Genomic DNA, 16,723 nt, shown 5'->3' with positions numbered 1-16,723 from the left:
TTCGGTTATGAATAGGTTAACACATACATATAAAATTCTTCTGTCTAGTATTTCAACAAAGATGCTAATCAATTTAATCTTTTGTCTTCAGTCCCTGCTACCAACTTCATTTCTTAGCCACCGATTCCATCCCACTCCCAGCCTACTGCCTGAGGCTGAACCAGACCTTGACTCCCTATTTGATGCTGAGCAGAGCTTCTGGCCCCATATTCTCTCAATCACCAAAATAGGGTGGTGCAGTGGTTAGCACTGCAGCCTCACGGCTCCAGGGACCTGGGTTCAGGTCTGTATAGTGCCTGTGCGGAGTTTGCAAGTTCTCCCTGTTTCTACCGGGTGCTGTGGTTTCCTCCCACAGCCAAAGACTTGCAGGTTGATAGGTAAATTGGCCATTGTAAATTGCCCCTAGTGTAGGTAGGTGGTAGGAGAATTGTGGGGATGTGGTAGGGAATATGGGATTAATGTAGGATTAGTATAAATGGGTGGTTGTTGGTCGGCACAGACTTGGTGGGCTGAAGGGCCTGTTTCAGTGCTGTATCTCTAAATAAAAAAAAAACTGGCTGCTTCCACGTGCATAACATTTTCTGTGACATCGCCTGTCTCCTCCCTACCTCAGCTTATCTGCTGCTGAAACCCTTGTCCATGTCTTTGTTACTTCTGGACTCAACTATTTCAATGCTCACCTGGCTGACCTCCCAACTTGCCCTCTCCAAAAATTTGAAATCATCCAAAACTCCATAACCCTTATGCTAAATCGCACCAATTCCCATTCACCTATCACCCCTGTGCCTGATGACCTACATTCGCGCCCATTCTGGCAGTCGCTCAATTTTAAATTTTCATACTTTTCAAATTCCTCTATGGCTTCACCTCTCCGTATCTCTGTAACCTCCTTCAGCCCTACAACCTCCCAAGATCTCTATACTCCTGCAGTTCTAGCCTTTTGCTTATTCCCTATTTTCAATTCTCCAACAATGGCAGTTGTGCTTTCAGCTACCTAGACTCTAACCTCTGGAATTTCCTCCCTAAACTTTTCCACCTCTCTACCTGTCTCTCCTCCTTTAAGGCACACTGTCCATTGGTACCTGAAAATTGTTTTGGGGTCCTTCAATCAGCATAGGACCCCAATTTAAATATTAAAATAAGGCTTTCTCTGTTTTGGGCATTGCACTGCCTGCCCATTTCAAGACCTCTTTGAAAATTGAGTCAGGTGGTCCTTAGAGTCAATGGCTGAATTTTCCCGGTCAGTAAGGCGCACGCACGAGACATACACCATGGAGCCGTCGCGCTATTTCACGTGGGGGCACATTAACCTGGAGGGGGCAGAACGCCCGCCCCCGATGAAATAGAGGGGGTGGACGCTCCGTCCCTGGCAACGGCGTCCGGCGCCACTGTGCAGGCACCGGTGCCATTTTTAAAGGCCTTCAAACCCTGACAAGACATTTACATTTTTTAAGTGAAATGCAACTGTGTTTTCAATTGTCACAATGAAAAAATGAATGAAACCCCTCTTCCAACCCCCAGTGACCGAACAAGTTTTCAATTTCCCTCTCCGGTCCCCGAAAACACTGTTTCGCCGGACCTTTCACCCCCAAAAGTACAGATCTTTGCCCTTCAAACCCTTCCCACTATCCCCTCAGCCAGTTGGAACAGTTTTCCCTGCTCCACCTCCTCACACTCTGATGTTTTCTGCTCGGAGGAATTTGATGCCCAGCTGCATCTAAAAATGAATGTATATATTTATACTGTAACTTTGAACTATTAAATTGCAATGAGAAAATGATTTTCTATTGGAACAATTCCAATTCTAAACCTTTCCTGTGGGAAAATTTCTACCTGCTCTTTCCATGCTTCAGGAGTCTGATGTAACAAATGAAATACTCATTTAAAAAAATTCTTCCTCAGCAAATAGACAAGGAGTAGCCAAAAAAGCCATGTTTCGCTGACATGTATTTTTATTTGGATTTTTTGCTGATAGAGGGATTTTGAATGTTTTGATAGGTACAGTGGTCCTCAGAACTAGTTTTTCATTCCTGATATCTTCATGGCATATGTATCTACAGCTTTAATACCTTTCTATAATTGGATGAACAAAACTGCACATAATACTTGAACTGTGGTCTAACCATTGACATGTTCCAATTTATTATAACCTCTTTGCTCTTGTATTCTTTGCCTGTATTTCTGAAACCCAAAATACGTCCAGACTTTTATGGCCTAATCTATCTCCACTGAAAAAGAATTTTGCATTGGAATTGTGAGCTCTGATGAAAATGATGACCATAATAATATTGACACTCATATTGGTTCATGCTAATATCGGTGAAGACACAGCTTTGATACATATAGTACTTGTACTAGCCTAATACAGGTGGTCAACTGATTCTTCAGTTAGAAGAAGAAGATTTAGCACTTTCCACAACTTCAGGATTCCCCAAGCCACTTCACAGCGAAAAGGAATTATTTTGTTGGTTATTGTTTTGTATGCCCAAAAGGCAGCCAACTCGCCCACAACATGTCCCCCAACAGCAAATGAATTAAATGACCAATTAATATCTTTCTGGTGCTGTTCGTTGAGAGACTCATATTAGTCAGGATGTCAGGAAAACTCCCCAGCTCCCCTTCACACAGTGCCATTGGATCCTTAAACTGTGACCTGTCGAGGTACACTTAAATGCCTTGCTCGAGAAATAGCACCACCAACAGTGCAGCACTCCCTTAGTACTTTACTGAAATGTCAGTCAAGAGTATGGAAGGAAAGGTTGCTCCCCATCGCACCTAATTTCTGGACAAAAAATACGAGTAGGCTGTACCAATTTATGTGCATGATCTCCCATGCTCCTTACCCCCACCCCTACCATCCCACTCCATGGGCTGGATTTTACCAAGCTCACGATGTTGGGCTCCATGGTGGAGCGGGTGGGAGAGTGAAATCGTTCTGGCAGAGGCCTGTCTCAGAGGCCGATGCCACGAGAGCTCAGCCTGATTCTCCTGGCGGTAGCGCGGTTCTGTGCCGGCCACCCCCACCCCGTCAATGGGCAACGGGACCTCAATTTCCATATTTAAATCATTAAAACAAATTCATTTAAATATACTTACCTTGAATCTTCTGGCGTGGCGGCCGGCACTCCTGTGCCTTCAATTCCCTGTCTGGGGAAAGCAGGCATGATACTGGTGGGGAGGGGGCGTTAAGATTTTCAGTGTGGGGTGCGATAGGGTCAAATAAGCATCATCAGTGTAGGGGATGGTGGGAAGGGGTGAACTTTCAACTTTGTGCTGACGTGGGGGTTTGCCGGGGGGGGAAGGTCAGAATTCAAAGGTAAGTGTTTTGGAGGAAAGGACAAATATTTAATATAACTTTTATTGGGGGGGTTTGAAAGGGGCATTACAATTTTATTTTGTAAATTTTGGGGGTGGGGGGTGGTTCACTTTAAAAATTCAAATTTGCTGGCAAGGCTGGCTGCCTTTTAAAAATGGCACCAGCGTCTGCGTACAGGCAGCTGATGCCATTGCCAGGGACGGACAGCCCACCCTCTGCACATGATTGTGCAGGCTGCACTGGGCCACCCGATTGCCCTCCACCGCTTACCATTATGTAGATGAGGCCTGAGGCCCAATTTCCAGCGAGCCACAGACCTTAAAGTTCAAGCATTTGTTGCAGGCATGGTGGCCACTCTGCACTGGTTTTTGGTGCAAGACCAATTTCCAAATCCATGTGTTTAAATCTGTGTTGGGGCATCAACTTACAACCTTACTCATGATGGACTTCAGAATAATGGCACTAAAACTCCTGATGCTACAAGATATAGATTGGTCCCGTCCGTGTATTATACCAGTTTATGATATGAAACCCGTTTGAACAAAATATCAGCTAGCATTTGTACCTAGACCTAACTGTCGCCCATTCTGCTGGTATCCATGGTGCATCAAGTTATCCATCCATGACAAATGTTCTAAACCATAAAAAATTGATATCTTGTAGCCATCAGTACAATTTAGTGTAAGTATAAATATAGGAGTATATTTAAATGAAACATCATGCAGTAAAAGTATTTTTGCAGAGGTTATCACTGTGTAATGACATTCACTCAGCAGCTGTTTTTCATTTTGTTTTCTATTTTAGCAAACCCTGAAAGACCTGTCCCAGGAGTCCATCAATAATTAAATCTGTCCCTAGTCAATTTACAGATCAGGTTCTTGTAGGTAGGGACAACCAAGCAGAAACAGCTTCCAGAGTGAAATCAAAGGAAACCTAGGGACCTTTATGGATCTGAGGTGGGCAGAGCTGGAGTTAATGAAGTAAAGTTCTATCCTGATAAATGCAAAACTAGTTTTCCAAGAAATGTTGTGTTTGGATCACAATTTCTGTAGATAAAAATAATTTTTCAAGTTTTGTACCCCCATAGCCCATTCAATGATTCTTTCAACAACTTGATCTAATTAAACATAGGAGGGTGCGAATTTCATCTCTGAAGGCCTAGCGCGTTTTGCCCCAGTTAAAATTCAATTGGGATCCCATTCTCATAATAGAACTCCAATTTGTATAAATTCATGAGGCTCCTGATTGCTTCAGTTGACACTGTATATGTCTGCAGAACCCTGCAGATTAATATCAGGAAGGGTCAAGTTCTGAGTGGGTAAGTAACAGTCCAACCGCTGGTGGTGTCTGCCAGGCTGGTAGAGTTCAAAGCAACCCCAAGAATCAACTGTGATTAGTAATAACTATTTTTATTTATAGATATAACACTGAAACAGGCCCTTCAGCCCACTGAGTCTGTGCCAACATCAACCACCCATTTACACTAATCCCATTACCCTCTCACATCCCCACCTTCCCTCAATTCCCCTACCTATACTAGGGGCAATTTATAATGGCCAATTTACCTATCAACCTGCAAGTCTTTGGCTGTGGGAGGAAACCAGAGCACCCAGCGAAAACCCACACAGTCATAGAGAGAACTTGCAAACTCCACACAGGCAGTGCCCAGAATCGAACCCGGGTTGCTGGAGCTGTGAGGCTGCAGTGCTAACCACTGCGTCACTGTGCCGCCCTAAAACGTAGAATTAAAACATAGAATTAGTCTGGCATAAAATGCTATGGATGCCAGCACCTTTAACCCTGTAACCTATGTAGTTTATACACTTGTGATCCAGTAGGTCATTTTCATGGAAGGGTGGGATGGCTGATGACATCGCAGTCAAGTCTCATTTGACGCCCACAAGCACGCACTTCCTAGCAAAAGAAAATTGGCTGATTTATTTTCTCTCCACCCATCTTGGGATCAATTCGAACACTTCACTTCCACCCTGACTAAGATCAACTAGCACAGTATGGAGTAAGGATTGAAATTAGGACCTTCCTGGTCTCTTTGGTTCAATTCCAGGCTGTTAAACACATTTACTGGACACCAGCATGAAGAGGCGGTATAACTGCAATTGATATGGACTCTGAGAAATGCTGCATTTGGTGCAGTGTAACCGGGGGCATTGTATAACACAGCACGCTTGTTTATTGCTGTTAGTGCTCTGGAACATACAACAGCAGTGATGAGAAAATAATAATGTACTGATCAAAAAGTCCCTGCCAATGGATATGTAATAGTTAGAAATCCTTGGTCCTATATAGGTGTCGACAGCAGTAATTACCTGACTTCACTATTAATTATGTGAAATAATTAAATATGATGATTTCTTGTAAAGAACACAGATAGCCATTGTCTGTGGGATCACTGTTTTCACTTTTTAACTAGCTTATTGACATGTTCTGTTTGTACTGATTTGTGAGGGTATTTGAGTAGACACCTCTTTTAATAAGGCAGTAAGAGCATAGCGGCACGCACGGGGTAATTCAGCATATTTCACTTCATTCCCTTTATCACCAGGGAGCTTTCATAGCATTGTACATGCAGTGAATAATACAGCTTTTCAACTGTCAATATGTAAAATGATGAAACAACTTCACAGCAATGAATCATCTTTTCCCATCTGCTTTACTTGACACAAATTGTCTTACCATATTCAACCTGGTGCAATTAAATGGCATTTCACAGACTAGGATAAATACAAAAGATGTTTAAAGATAACTGGTGAAAATGACAGTTACTTGCTGGAAGAGACCCATGTATTGGAAGGAAGGGAGGAAATTAGTGTAAGAACACGGTGAATTTGCAGCAAATTATTTGCCAAGTGTTGCAGACACAGGGCAAAAACACAGTACATAGGATACTTGTGCTATTGCAGCAATTTAGAAAATGGAAAACTCTACAGTTTTATGCCCTTTAAATTGTGAGAATGAAAATCTTTGAATGTTGCTGTTTTATAACATTTCTGAAGATGTCCTGACATTGTGGTGGCAAATATATTCGAGTCAAATATGAAATTAATTTGTATTGTGATTTAACTTTGCAGCAAATTACAACCATACAGATGAACTGCTATAAGCTGCTAATATCACAAATACACTGAAATCTGATGCGCAGTAAAAAGGGGTGTGGGGAAATGTCTGTTCTGAACCCTCTCCTAGATTTGCACTTGAGCCAGTTATGAGGAACTGCATGAGTAGCTGCAATGCTATTTACCCAGCCTATCTCCACTTGGCATATTCACCTGTGTTGGTTGGATGGAACTGGATTAAAATGGGCTGGAATTTATAATTCCGCCACCATAATCGACAGCGGATGAAAACAATCGGGTCCGCACGTCGCAGAGCCGCCACGATATTAAGTGCGGCAGCTCATTTAAATAGCTGGGGTGGACCACCCACTCTGATGACATGGAGGGGGCGGGCGGTCCGGCCCCAGCAATGACATCAGCCGCCTTTACGCAGGCGCTGACGCCATTTTTAAAGGACTCCGAGCCCTACATTTCAATTTAAATATTTAAAGAGATAGTGAATTTAAAAGATTAAATAAACTGATCCTGACATTCTCCCGAGCCTCCCCAAAAAACATAGGATTAATTACCTGCCCTCTCCCCCCGCAAAACACTTACCTTGTGCACCTGACCGGCCCCCTCCACAAAGTTCATAAACTTTAAACTTTACCCCTTCCCACCATCCCCTACACCAACGAAATGACTCTGATGCTGCTCCCCCCAACTGAAAAACTTACCTGTTCCCCCTCCCAACCAGTGTTCCGCCTCAGTTCCCCAAACGGGGATCCGAAGGCGCGGGAGTGCCGGCCACCGGCACCAATATCACTCCAGGATGGACAGTGGGAGTGGGAAGGTAATTTATTAATTCATTTAAATTATTTTCCATATTTAAATTGAGCTCCTGTTGCCGAGTAGTGGGGGTGCTGCCAGGAGGTCTCGCTGCCGCCAGCAATATCGGGCCAGGCCTTCCCAGTGCCGAGGCCCGTGACAGATTTTTGGAGTAATTTTAATCTAACCCACTCAATGGAAAACTGACTAGCTCAGATTGACCACCTGTTTTACACTGTAAATGGTGTTCTGCTTAGCTGGGACCTGAATTGCAACTACCAGTATCTGAAACTGATGGGTACAGTGTCAATTCATTCTTAAACAATACCCTCCAGCTCCCAACTATTAAGACTTTGGTTTAGGAAGATGTTTGGCCACAAACTAGTGTCTTATGGAGTATTGTTCGAATGTGCTACCCTGGTTTTAATCTATGACCTAGATCTTTGTGTGTGTGTTTTTTTTCTTCCAGACAGCAAGTGCCGGTAGGCATTCAGTTCGAATCACAGGACTCAGTACCATTGACTTTCGAGCTGGATTTTCCCGAAAACCAACAATGAACTTTAAAAAGATTAGTAACAGGCCTGTACAAGGTTAGTTTGTAATAAGCATGATTTAACCTTTCTGCAATGTTAGTTTGATGTTGGCTCCATGATGTGACCATGTAAATATCCAGACTAATAAGCCTTAACTCTTTGATAGTGCTTTCAGTCAAATTCCATTTTTTTAATATGGGTCCCACCTCCCAGATGGATGAAGAAATGAGAGGCTATAGTAATTATAATTTTTTGTTTTATTTAATACTTATTTACTTATTTTTTTAGTATTGTAGGTTTATTATAACAAAGCAACACCTGACTCCTAAGGTACTTTATTACTCTATTATTAGTGTTTGTTTTGGCATCATAGATGAATTGAAGACTTACAAAAATAATTGGCATGGGGAAACTAGAATTTCCCTAGACCTGTACCAGACTAAAGGCTAAATTATTTCCACTGTTGTTTCAATTTATTTCAAATAGTGCAATTTTCTTACTGTATTTTAACTCTGAACAGGATTTATTTTGAACTATTTCTTTTACTTTGTGCCCTATATTGCTTGCACTTACAGGTATACCAACATATTTACTATTGAATACAACTGGACTTGTCCCTCCTGCTAGAGTGGATCGAGTGGAACTCCTTGGCACATCGGGCGTTGCACTGAAGACTATTCCCGTGAAGTATTATCCTGACCGTAAGCCTTACAGCATCTTGAATGTAACTGACTTTATTCCACCCGATGAAGCGTTCTTTTTGAAGATAACTGGATATGACACAGAAGATTACCTCTTCCAGCGAGTATCTAGTGTGTCCTACTCCAGCATTGTCCCAGGTAAGATGTGGTAAAGCCCTGCAGTAAGGCAGTATAAAATGCATTACTGCCATAGACACTTTTTACCATTTTCTGCTGCACTGGGTGAATTTACACTGTATGATATTAATAATGAACCTGCAGCTGCATCCATATGAAATTCCTCTCTGCTATTTTAATGAATGGTTACTATCTTAGAATAGTGGACAGAAGTTTTCATTCAAATGAGTGGATCTGTTTATTATGAGTAGCACAGAAAGCAACTTCAATCCACATTCATTCCACTTTTAGGGGTTTGAGGGTTGGTGGGGGGGGGGGTGGAATTCCCTCTATGAATGATATCTCTTCCATATACTGCACCCTATTGGACAGTGTTCATCTAATCTTCCATGCAATAAGCATCAGCAGTGTATTTGACCATGGCCCAGTCTATCATTTGATGTCCATGTACACAAACACTTTTCCAGCAGGGGGACTGGATAGTAATTAGGAGCAGGGGCATAGGCTGACTTTTCCCTTCCCTAATCCAGTGGCACTGAGGCCAATTACAGTGTCTCCCGATTAATGATATAATGTCTCCAAACAGAGCTGGATCAGAGAAAAGTCTCTCTTATCCTTTTTAGCTCAAATTACCAACTCAGCCTTCAGGAGATCTATATATCACATACTTTTAAAAAAATGTTGCATCAGCTATATCAGTTGCACCATTCTAGTCCTTTGAAGTTTGTTGGAAGTAATCTTTGCTGAAAGCATTACGTGCTTGATTGACTAAATGCTTCAAGCACTAACAAATATTTCCAATTTACTTTCAAAGAATAGTTTGCACACCCCTATGTGCTTATTTAGTAAAAAGAAAAAATCCCGGTTGAAGGAAATGCCACTTGACTAATATTACAGACAGTGATGGATCAATGCAAATAATCTTCTTGTAGAGGGACTGGTATTCCAGAAACTAGTATCCAGCTGTAAGCATAGTGATACTTCACAGCTCCAGCTGCACCAATGGAAAACAGTCACATCCACAAATGGTGCTTTGCAATCAAAAAGGTTTAGGCCAGTTTGCTGGATGGAATTGCTTTTGTGTTCTCAGATAACCTGGAATTCATTTGAGGCAGTTTTAACTCCCTAATCACTCATGAATCATGCCGCCGAGATGAGGTTTGGTGTTTGCACCCTGCTCTCCACCCTGCCAGATTACTGCTCCCAGTTAAAATTGGGGCTTACATTTTATAACAGACGTATTTCTCTTGCCTTTACAAGAAAGGGGGTCTGTTCTAACAATGTTTAGATTGACAGAAGCAAACTGCCACAGAAATCACAGCATCCACATAAAACACAAGTACAGTTGTCAAACAAAAAGAGAAACTATACAACAGGCCTATCAACATCTAAAAAGGAAAACAAAACTTAATGTTTCACATACAGGCTTTCCATCAGACCTTCTTTCCTGGATGAACTTAAGATTGGCCGGTGGATTTTCTCACCTGAATCAGAGCTTTTCTGATCAAGAGTCTCTGTAGGAAAAGTTAAGCTGTCATTTATGTATTTCCATCATTTTCTGCTTTTAATTTCAGATGCAGATTTTAAAAAAATCTTTCTTATTTGTGCACAATTAATAATCGTTCAATTTTCAGCATATCCTCCTCCCTGACAAAAAGAGAAAACTACGGACAATATTATGACCAATAATTGCAACTGTATCTACGTCTGAATGTTACCTGGGCAATAGGGGTCTCGACCACCGGCTAAAGTGCTGGTGAGAACCCTGTGTTGCCTCATCTGGGGAAAGCACACCAAATCATGTGCCTATTCGGCACTTAAGTAGACAGTGGGGGGCCTTCCCCGGGATCTCTTTCACTGAGGAGCGCCACCATGGAGGTGGTGGCTGCTGCATGTACTGGGCTCATCAGAGGCTCTGGACCCAGGATACAGATAAGTCAGGGTGGCAGGACTTCACAGTGTAGTGGGGGTCGACAGCAAGGGAAGGGAGGTGGCTCTCAGTGGGCCCCCCCCCTTCCTATTGCCGGGTCTTACTTTCAGTCATTAAGTGCCTTTTAATGAGGGACATTCCACCCCCCCGCACCCCCTGAGCTGGCAAGCAACCCACATGGGTTTGCTTGGCATGCTCCCTGTGCGGCGACAGGTCCACCTGCCACTGGGCTAAATCCGGCAGTGGCGGGACGAGGCCATTAATTGGGGGTGAACTGCCCACTTAAGGGCCTCAATTGGCAGTGGGTGGGAAGGCCATTCATAGGTCTTCCCATCCTGGACTTAATTTGGGTGGAGGCTAGAAGGTGGCAGGGTCCCCCCACGCAACCATCCTGCCTGATAATATGCCGTCCCTGCCTCCAAAGTCATCGCGGGGCAGAGTATAAAGTTTCCCCAATGTGTGGACACATGCACATTTTCATTAGTGCAAAATTGAAAGATACTGCTTTACGATCAAGTTGTCCATAAGATAACAATCAGAGCAGATCTACAGCACCAAATTCTCAGTGGAATATTATTGTCCATGCCTGGAAAATGGTTCTCTTGTGCATCAACTTAAATTAAATGCAATTATTAGTGGAAGATTCCTTCTGTTTACTACAGATAGCATCTACTTAGAACTTGCATTCCAATGAATATTCAGTCTAATTCTCCAAAGTGTTACCCTCCAATTTTATTGCTTCGCACATTCATGTTGTGTGACTACTTATAATTGCAGTATGTGTTGGAACTTACCCCATGTGGATCAGGATCCAGAACACTTGTCTGCAACTGTAAAGCAACTGTATGTGTGCTTCATTGTGCAAACACACAATCTTATAAGACATGTTTGTCAGTTTCATATGCAGATGTGGACTAGCCCCCAGACTGGAGGAAAGTCTATGATGGCCAACCATGTAAAAAATTAATTACGAGACCTTGCCTGAAAAATAGCAGTTGTTCACATTTGCTAATGGTGCCATTTGCCCCTAGAAACAGGGAGTGAATGATTTGAGCTTGGTTTTGTCTGCCTCCATCGGCTAGTATACCATCTTCTTTTATATTGCTTCTGGCAAACTGGTATTGGAGGTACTTCTGGGACATAAGTGGGGGTATAAACATTTGGCAGATGTTGTAACGTACACGTTATCGCTTTACAAGATTCTCCAGGAGCTTGTAACCAAGAAACAGGCTGGAAATTTGCAATTTATTTTGGTAAATTTAGCACAGTCAATACAAAAATCACTAAGAATAACTGCTCTAATAGAGTTAATGAAAAAAAGGCACTTTGCTTGACCTTTCTCATTAGGTGCTCCGAAAGTCACAATGCCGGCACAGACTCCCGGATACTACCTGCAGATGGGCTACATCATATGTACCGTGGACAGCCTTATCCCCTTCACATTGCGTTTCAGCAGAGCTGGTTCAAAACTTGGAACAGATTGGTTTTTCAAGTATGTATAAAGAATACATTTTTACTCATTATCTCTCATGTTATGTGCTGTAGTCATGATTCTAATCTAATCAGATCTGAGCTCTGCAGTCCTTCCACATCCAGTCGTGAATGGTGGTGGACAATGAAACAACTAACCGGAAGAGGTGTCTCCACAAATATCCCCATCTTCAGTGATGGAGGAGCCCAGCACATCAGTGAAAAAGATAAGGCTGAAGCATTTGCAACAATCTTCAGCCAGAAGTGCTGAGTGGATGATCAATCACGGCCTCCTCCTGAAATCCCCAGTATCAAGAAACGACTGAAGGCACTGGATACTGCAAAGGCTACAGGCCCTGACAACATTCCGGCAATAGTACTGAAGACCTGTGCTCCAGAACTTGTCGCGCCCCTAGCCAAGCTGTTCCAGTACAGTTACAACACTGGCATTGACCTGGCAATTTGGAAAATTGCTCAGGTATGACCTGTACATAAAAAACAGGACAAATCCAACCTGGCCAATTACCACCCCATCAATCTATTCTCGATCATCAGTAAAGTGATGGAAAGTGTTGTCGACAGTGCTATCAAGCTGCAGTTGCTTAGCAATAACATGCTCAGTGATGCTCATTTTGGGTTCTGCCAGGGCCACTCAGCTCCTGACCTCATTACAGCCTTGGTTCAAACATGGACAAAAGAGCTGAACTCAAGAGGTGAGGTGAGAGCGACTGCCCTTGACATCATCTGAAAACATAGCATTGGTTTTCATATGAAAACTGACAACACCCAGCTAGACCTCTCGCAAATCCTCCACTGTTGCAAAATTATCAGACTGTTTGTTTGCTATCCAGTACTGTATTAGCAGAAATGTTCTCCAGCTAAAGATTGGGAAGACTGAAGTCATTGTCCTCAGTCCCTGGCGCAAAGTCTGTTCCCTAGTTACTGATTCCATCCCTCTCTCTGGCAACTGCCTGAGGCTGTACCAGACTGTTTGCAGCTTGGAGTCATACTTGACCCCAAGGTGAGCTTCTGACCACATATTCATGCAATCACTAAGACCGTCTATTTCCATCTCTGTACATCTTCTAACTCTGCCTAAGCTAGCCTGTTGCCAAAACTCTCATCCATGTCTTTCTTACCCCAACTTGACTATTCCAATGCACTCCTGACTGGCGTCCCGCATTCTACCTTCCATAAACTTGGGCATCAGAGGTTTAGGTGACCTTATGTCCATACTCGCGCCAAGTCCTGTGCTCGCTGACGTACACTAGCTCCTGGTAAAGCAACACCTCAATTTTAAAATTCTCATTCTTGTTTTCAAATCCCTCCATGGTGTCAACCCTCTTTATTTCTGTAATCTCCTCCAGCCCCACAGTCCTGGAGATATCCACACTCATTTAATTCTGGCCTCTTGACATCCCCGATTATAATTTCTCCATCATTGGTGCCTGTGCCTTCAGCTACCAAGACCTTAAGTTCAGGAAATCCCTCCCTAAACCTCTCTGCCTTTCTATCTCTTTCTTCCTTTAAGTTGCTACTTAAAACCTACCCGTTTGACCAGCTATTGGCATCTGCCTGATATCGACTTATGTGGCTCGGTGTCACATTTTGCTTTATAATGCTGCTCTGAAGTGCCTGGGATGTTTCATTATGTTTAAGGCGCTATAGAAATGCAAGCTGTTGTTGTTAACTATTGTAATTCTATGAGGTTAACACTCTATTTTTCTCTTTCAAGCAGATTATTGTTGGTGTGATTGTGTATTTCTTTTATAATTCACCTGATTTTATGTTTTTTTTAAATTCTCTTGAAGGGAATCTGCCACTGCAAGTTTGGAAATTCCACATGTTTCTGCAGTACACGAAGGGCTTTATGAATGCATAGCAATTAGCAATGCTGGCACTGGCCGTGCCCAAACCTTCCTGGATGTGTCAGGTCAGAACCTTTTAATACATGTCTCCATTGTTCATTTCGTTAAGGATTCTGCTTTAATGAACAAAAAAGAAACACGTTATTGTAGATGATTTTAGTACCCAGAAGTGATCACAAAATATTTCATTGCCCATTTGGATATTTTTGGGACCTGTGTCAGAGTGGTCCCTGTAGGGTGTGACAAAGCCTCAGGATTCCTGAGATATACTGCCAATGCCTTCATCACTTTCACCAAGTGATGCCAAGCAATCAACAACAACAACTTACATTTATATAGCACATTTAACATAGTAAAACACAAGATGCTTAACAAGGATGATATCAATGACAAACATTTTTGCCACTTCTTAACACTGAGCATTGGAAGGAAAAATCAGGAGACATGACCAAAAGTTTGATCAAAGAGGTAGGTTTTTACAAGCATATTAAAAGACGAGAGAGAGGTAGGAAAGTGGAGAGGTTTAGAGAGGGAATTCCAGAGCTTAGGACCCAAGCAGCTGACAGCACAGCCACCAATGGTGAAGCGATTAATATCGGGGATGTGTAGCAGGTCAGATTTGGAGGAGTGCAGAGATTTCGGAGGGTTGTAGAGCTGAAGGAGGCTACACAGATAGGGAGGGGCAAGGCCATAGAGGGATTTGAAACCAAGGATGAGGATGTTAAAATCGAGGCATTGTCGAATGGGGAACCAGTGAAGGTCAGCAAGGACAGGGCTGATGGGTGAGTGAGATTTGGAATGAATTCAGATATGGGGAGCAGAGTTCTGGATGAACACAAGTTTATGGAAAGTGGAAGATGGATGGCCGGCTAGGAGAACATTTGCATAGTCAATTCTAGAGGTAATAAAGGTACAGATGATGGTTTCAGATGAGTTGAGGGTAGGTCAAAATCGAGCGATGTTACAGAGGTGGAGTAGGCAGTTGTAGTGTGATGGAATCAGTTGTTGCAAAGCTAGCTTTTCTTATCCTAACTGAGAGTGAAACTAGAATTGAAACAGAAACTAGAGCTATGCTAGAAACGGAACCCAAAACTGAAACGGAAACTGGAAAAACAACTTAAGGCTTTCAGGGAAACTGACACTGGTTAGAACCAGATAAAAGGAAACCAAGTCCTCCCGAGGTCAGGCAGACCCAGCAGACGAGACAGACCAGGCAGGAGTGAAGTGCCGGCAAGCAGAAGAAAGTGAAGACTGACTTCAGGAACTTTTTCTGTTATTTAAAGTAGCCAACTAACCAGACCCGGCCATACGGTGCACTGGTTGTCACTGAAGGACTCGGACAAAAGGAAGATTGGTAAATCCACGCTATCAAGACTGTTGTGAGCAGATCTGAGGAGGTTCTGGAGAAGTGTTCCTTGTGGTGAAGACCGCACCCATGGAATTTGGATTGAGAAGGAACTGAAGAAGAAGAATAGCGGCTAAATCCTTGAAGAAAAGAGCTGAAAATCTACCTGAGAAACATCTGTTGTGAAGAACTGTATGACTGTAATTGTTGCCATATGTGCTGGGTGGACTGCCTAGTGAAACTCTGAGACCCATCTCTGTTGTATCTAATAGTTAAGGTCTAATTTGTAATATATATATTATATATATATATATATAGAGAGAGAGAGAGAGAGAGAGAGAGAGAGGGAGGGAGGGAGGGGGAGAGGGAGAGGGAGAGGGAGAGGGAGAGGGAGAGAGAGAGAGACCATGATCTGTCTGTTGCTTCATGATGAATTTATGTTGGTTTTGGTTTGAGTGTTACCATTTGGTTTTGTTTCCTAAATTGGGGTAACAGTGGTTTCGAATCTTTGCGTTTGTTGGTCTCCATGACAATCATAACAAAATTGGGGCTCATCTGGGATCAGATTGTCCATGATTAGGTAGTAAAAAGGGTTCACTGGAATTTTCCAAAGTTTAAACAAAAAAGATTTCACATTTACTTTGTTTGTGTTCAGTGGGAAATCAACCTGAGTACCATCAATGTGCAGGAATTTGTTAAGAGGGAAGATTTGACTGTCAGTTGCAGCAGTTGAAAAAGGTCGATTTGGTCATGCTATTGGCACACGTAGGGATTACTGTAAGCCCAAGGGTTAGGAAAGCAGAGGTAGTCCTAGAATTAGTTTCTCACTTTAGCTGGAGAAAGGAAAGGATGTTTGTTCTAGTATTCAAATAGAACTAGTCAAAATTGAGTTAGAGAAGATAAGATTGAAGATAAGAGAAGAAAGAGAAAGATGAAGACAATTTGAAGTCAGAAAACTTGAATTCGACCTAGAGAGGATAAAACTGGATAGGGAAGAGAAAGAAAAAGAATGCGAACATGAAATACAAAAATTAGCCTTAGACCACAAAGTAAAAATGGAAAGGCTCAAAGCCAGTGGGCGTGCATCAGGGGTGAAAATTGAGGATGACCCAGATGAGTCCTACTCAGGCCCCCTCCCTCACCTCTTTTTCTGGTACATTGATGACGGTAACAGTGCCACTTCCTGCCCTCGCCCTGAACTGGAAAACTTTATCAACTTTGCTTCCAATTTCCACCCTTCTTGCAACTTTACATGGTCTATCTCTGACACTCCGCTTCCCTTCTTCGACTTCTCTGTCTCCATCTCTGGGGATAGGCTGTCCACTAATATTCATTATAAGCTCACCAACTCCCATGGCTACCTTGACTACACTTCCTCACACCCTGTTTCCTGTAAGGACTCCATTCCATTCTCCCAGTTTCTCTGTCTCCCCACAGGAGCGCTTCTGACACGTCTTCCATTTTTCTCAACCGAGTATTCTCCACCACCCCCCCACCCCCACTATGAGTGACCTGGCCCTCAACTATGTCCAACCCATTTCCCGCACTTCTGCCCTCACCCC

General features: G+C 42.9%; 1 protein-coding gene across 2 annotated transcripts in view; it reads left to right on the top strand.

Moving 5' to 3' along the window:
• Positions 1-16,723, top strand: part of hmcn1 (hemicentin 1) — a 740,737-nt gene that overhangs the window by 214,894 nt on the left and 509,120 nt on the right. For both annotated transcript variants that reach the window (XM_068037415.1, XM_068037414.1), the window contains exons 7-10: positions 7,667-7,787; positions 8,306-8,569; positions 11,826-11,970; positions 13,760-13,881. In XM_068037415.1, the coding sequence (XP_067893516.1) occupies positions 7,667-7,787; positions 8,306-8,569; positions 11,826-11,970; positions 13,760-13,881 (652 nt within the window). The remainder of the gene's footprint in view (positions 1-7,666; positions 7,788-8,305; positions 8,570-11,825; positions 11,971-13,759; positions 13,882-16,723) is intronic.

This window comes from Heterodontus francisci, chromosome 8 (genome assembly GCF_036365525.1).
Source record: "Heterodontus francisci isolate sHetFra1 chromosome 8, sHetFra1.hap1, whole genome shotgun sequence".
NCBI lineage: Eukaryota > Metazoa > Chordata > Chondrichthyes > Heterodontiformes > Heterodontidae > Heterodontus > Heterodontus francisci.
This window is presented reverse-complemented; position numbering and strand designations above follow the sequence as displayed.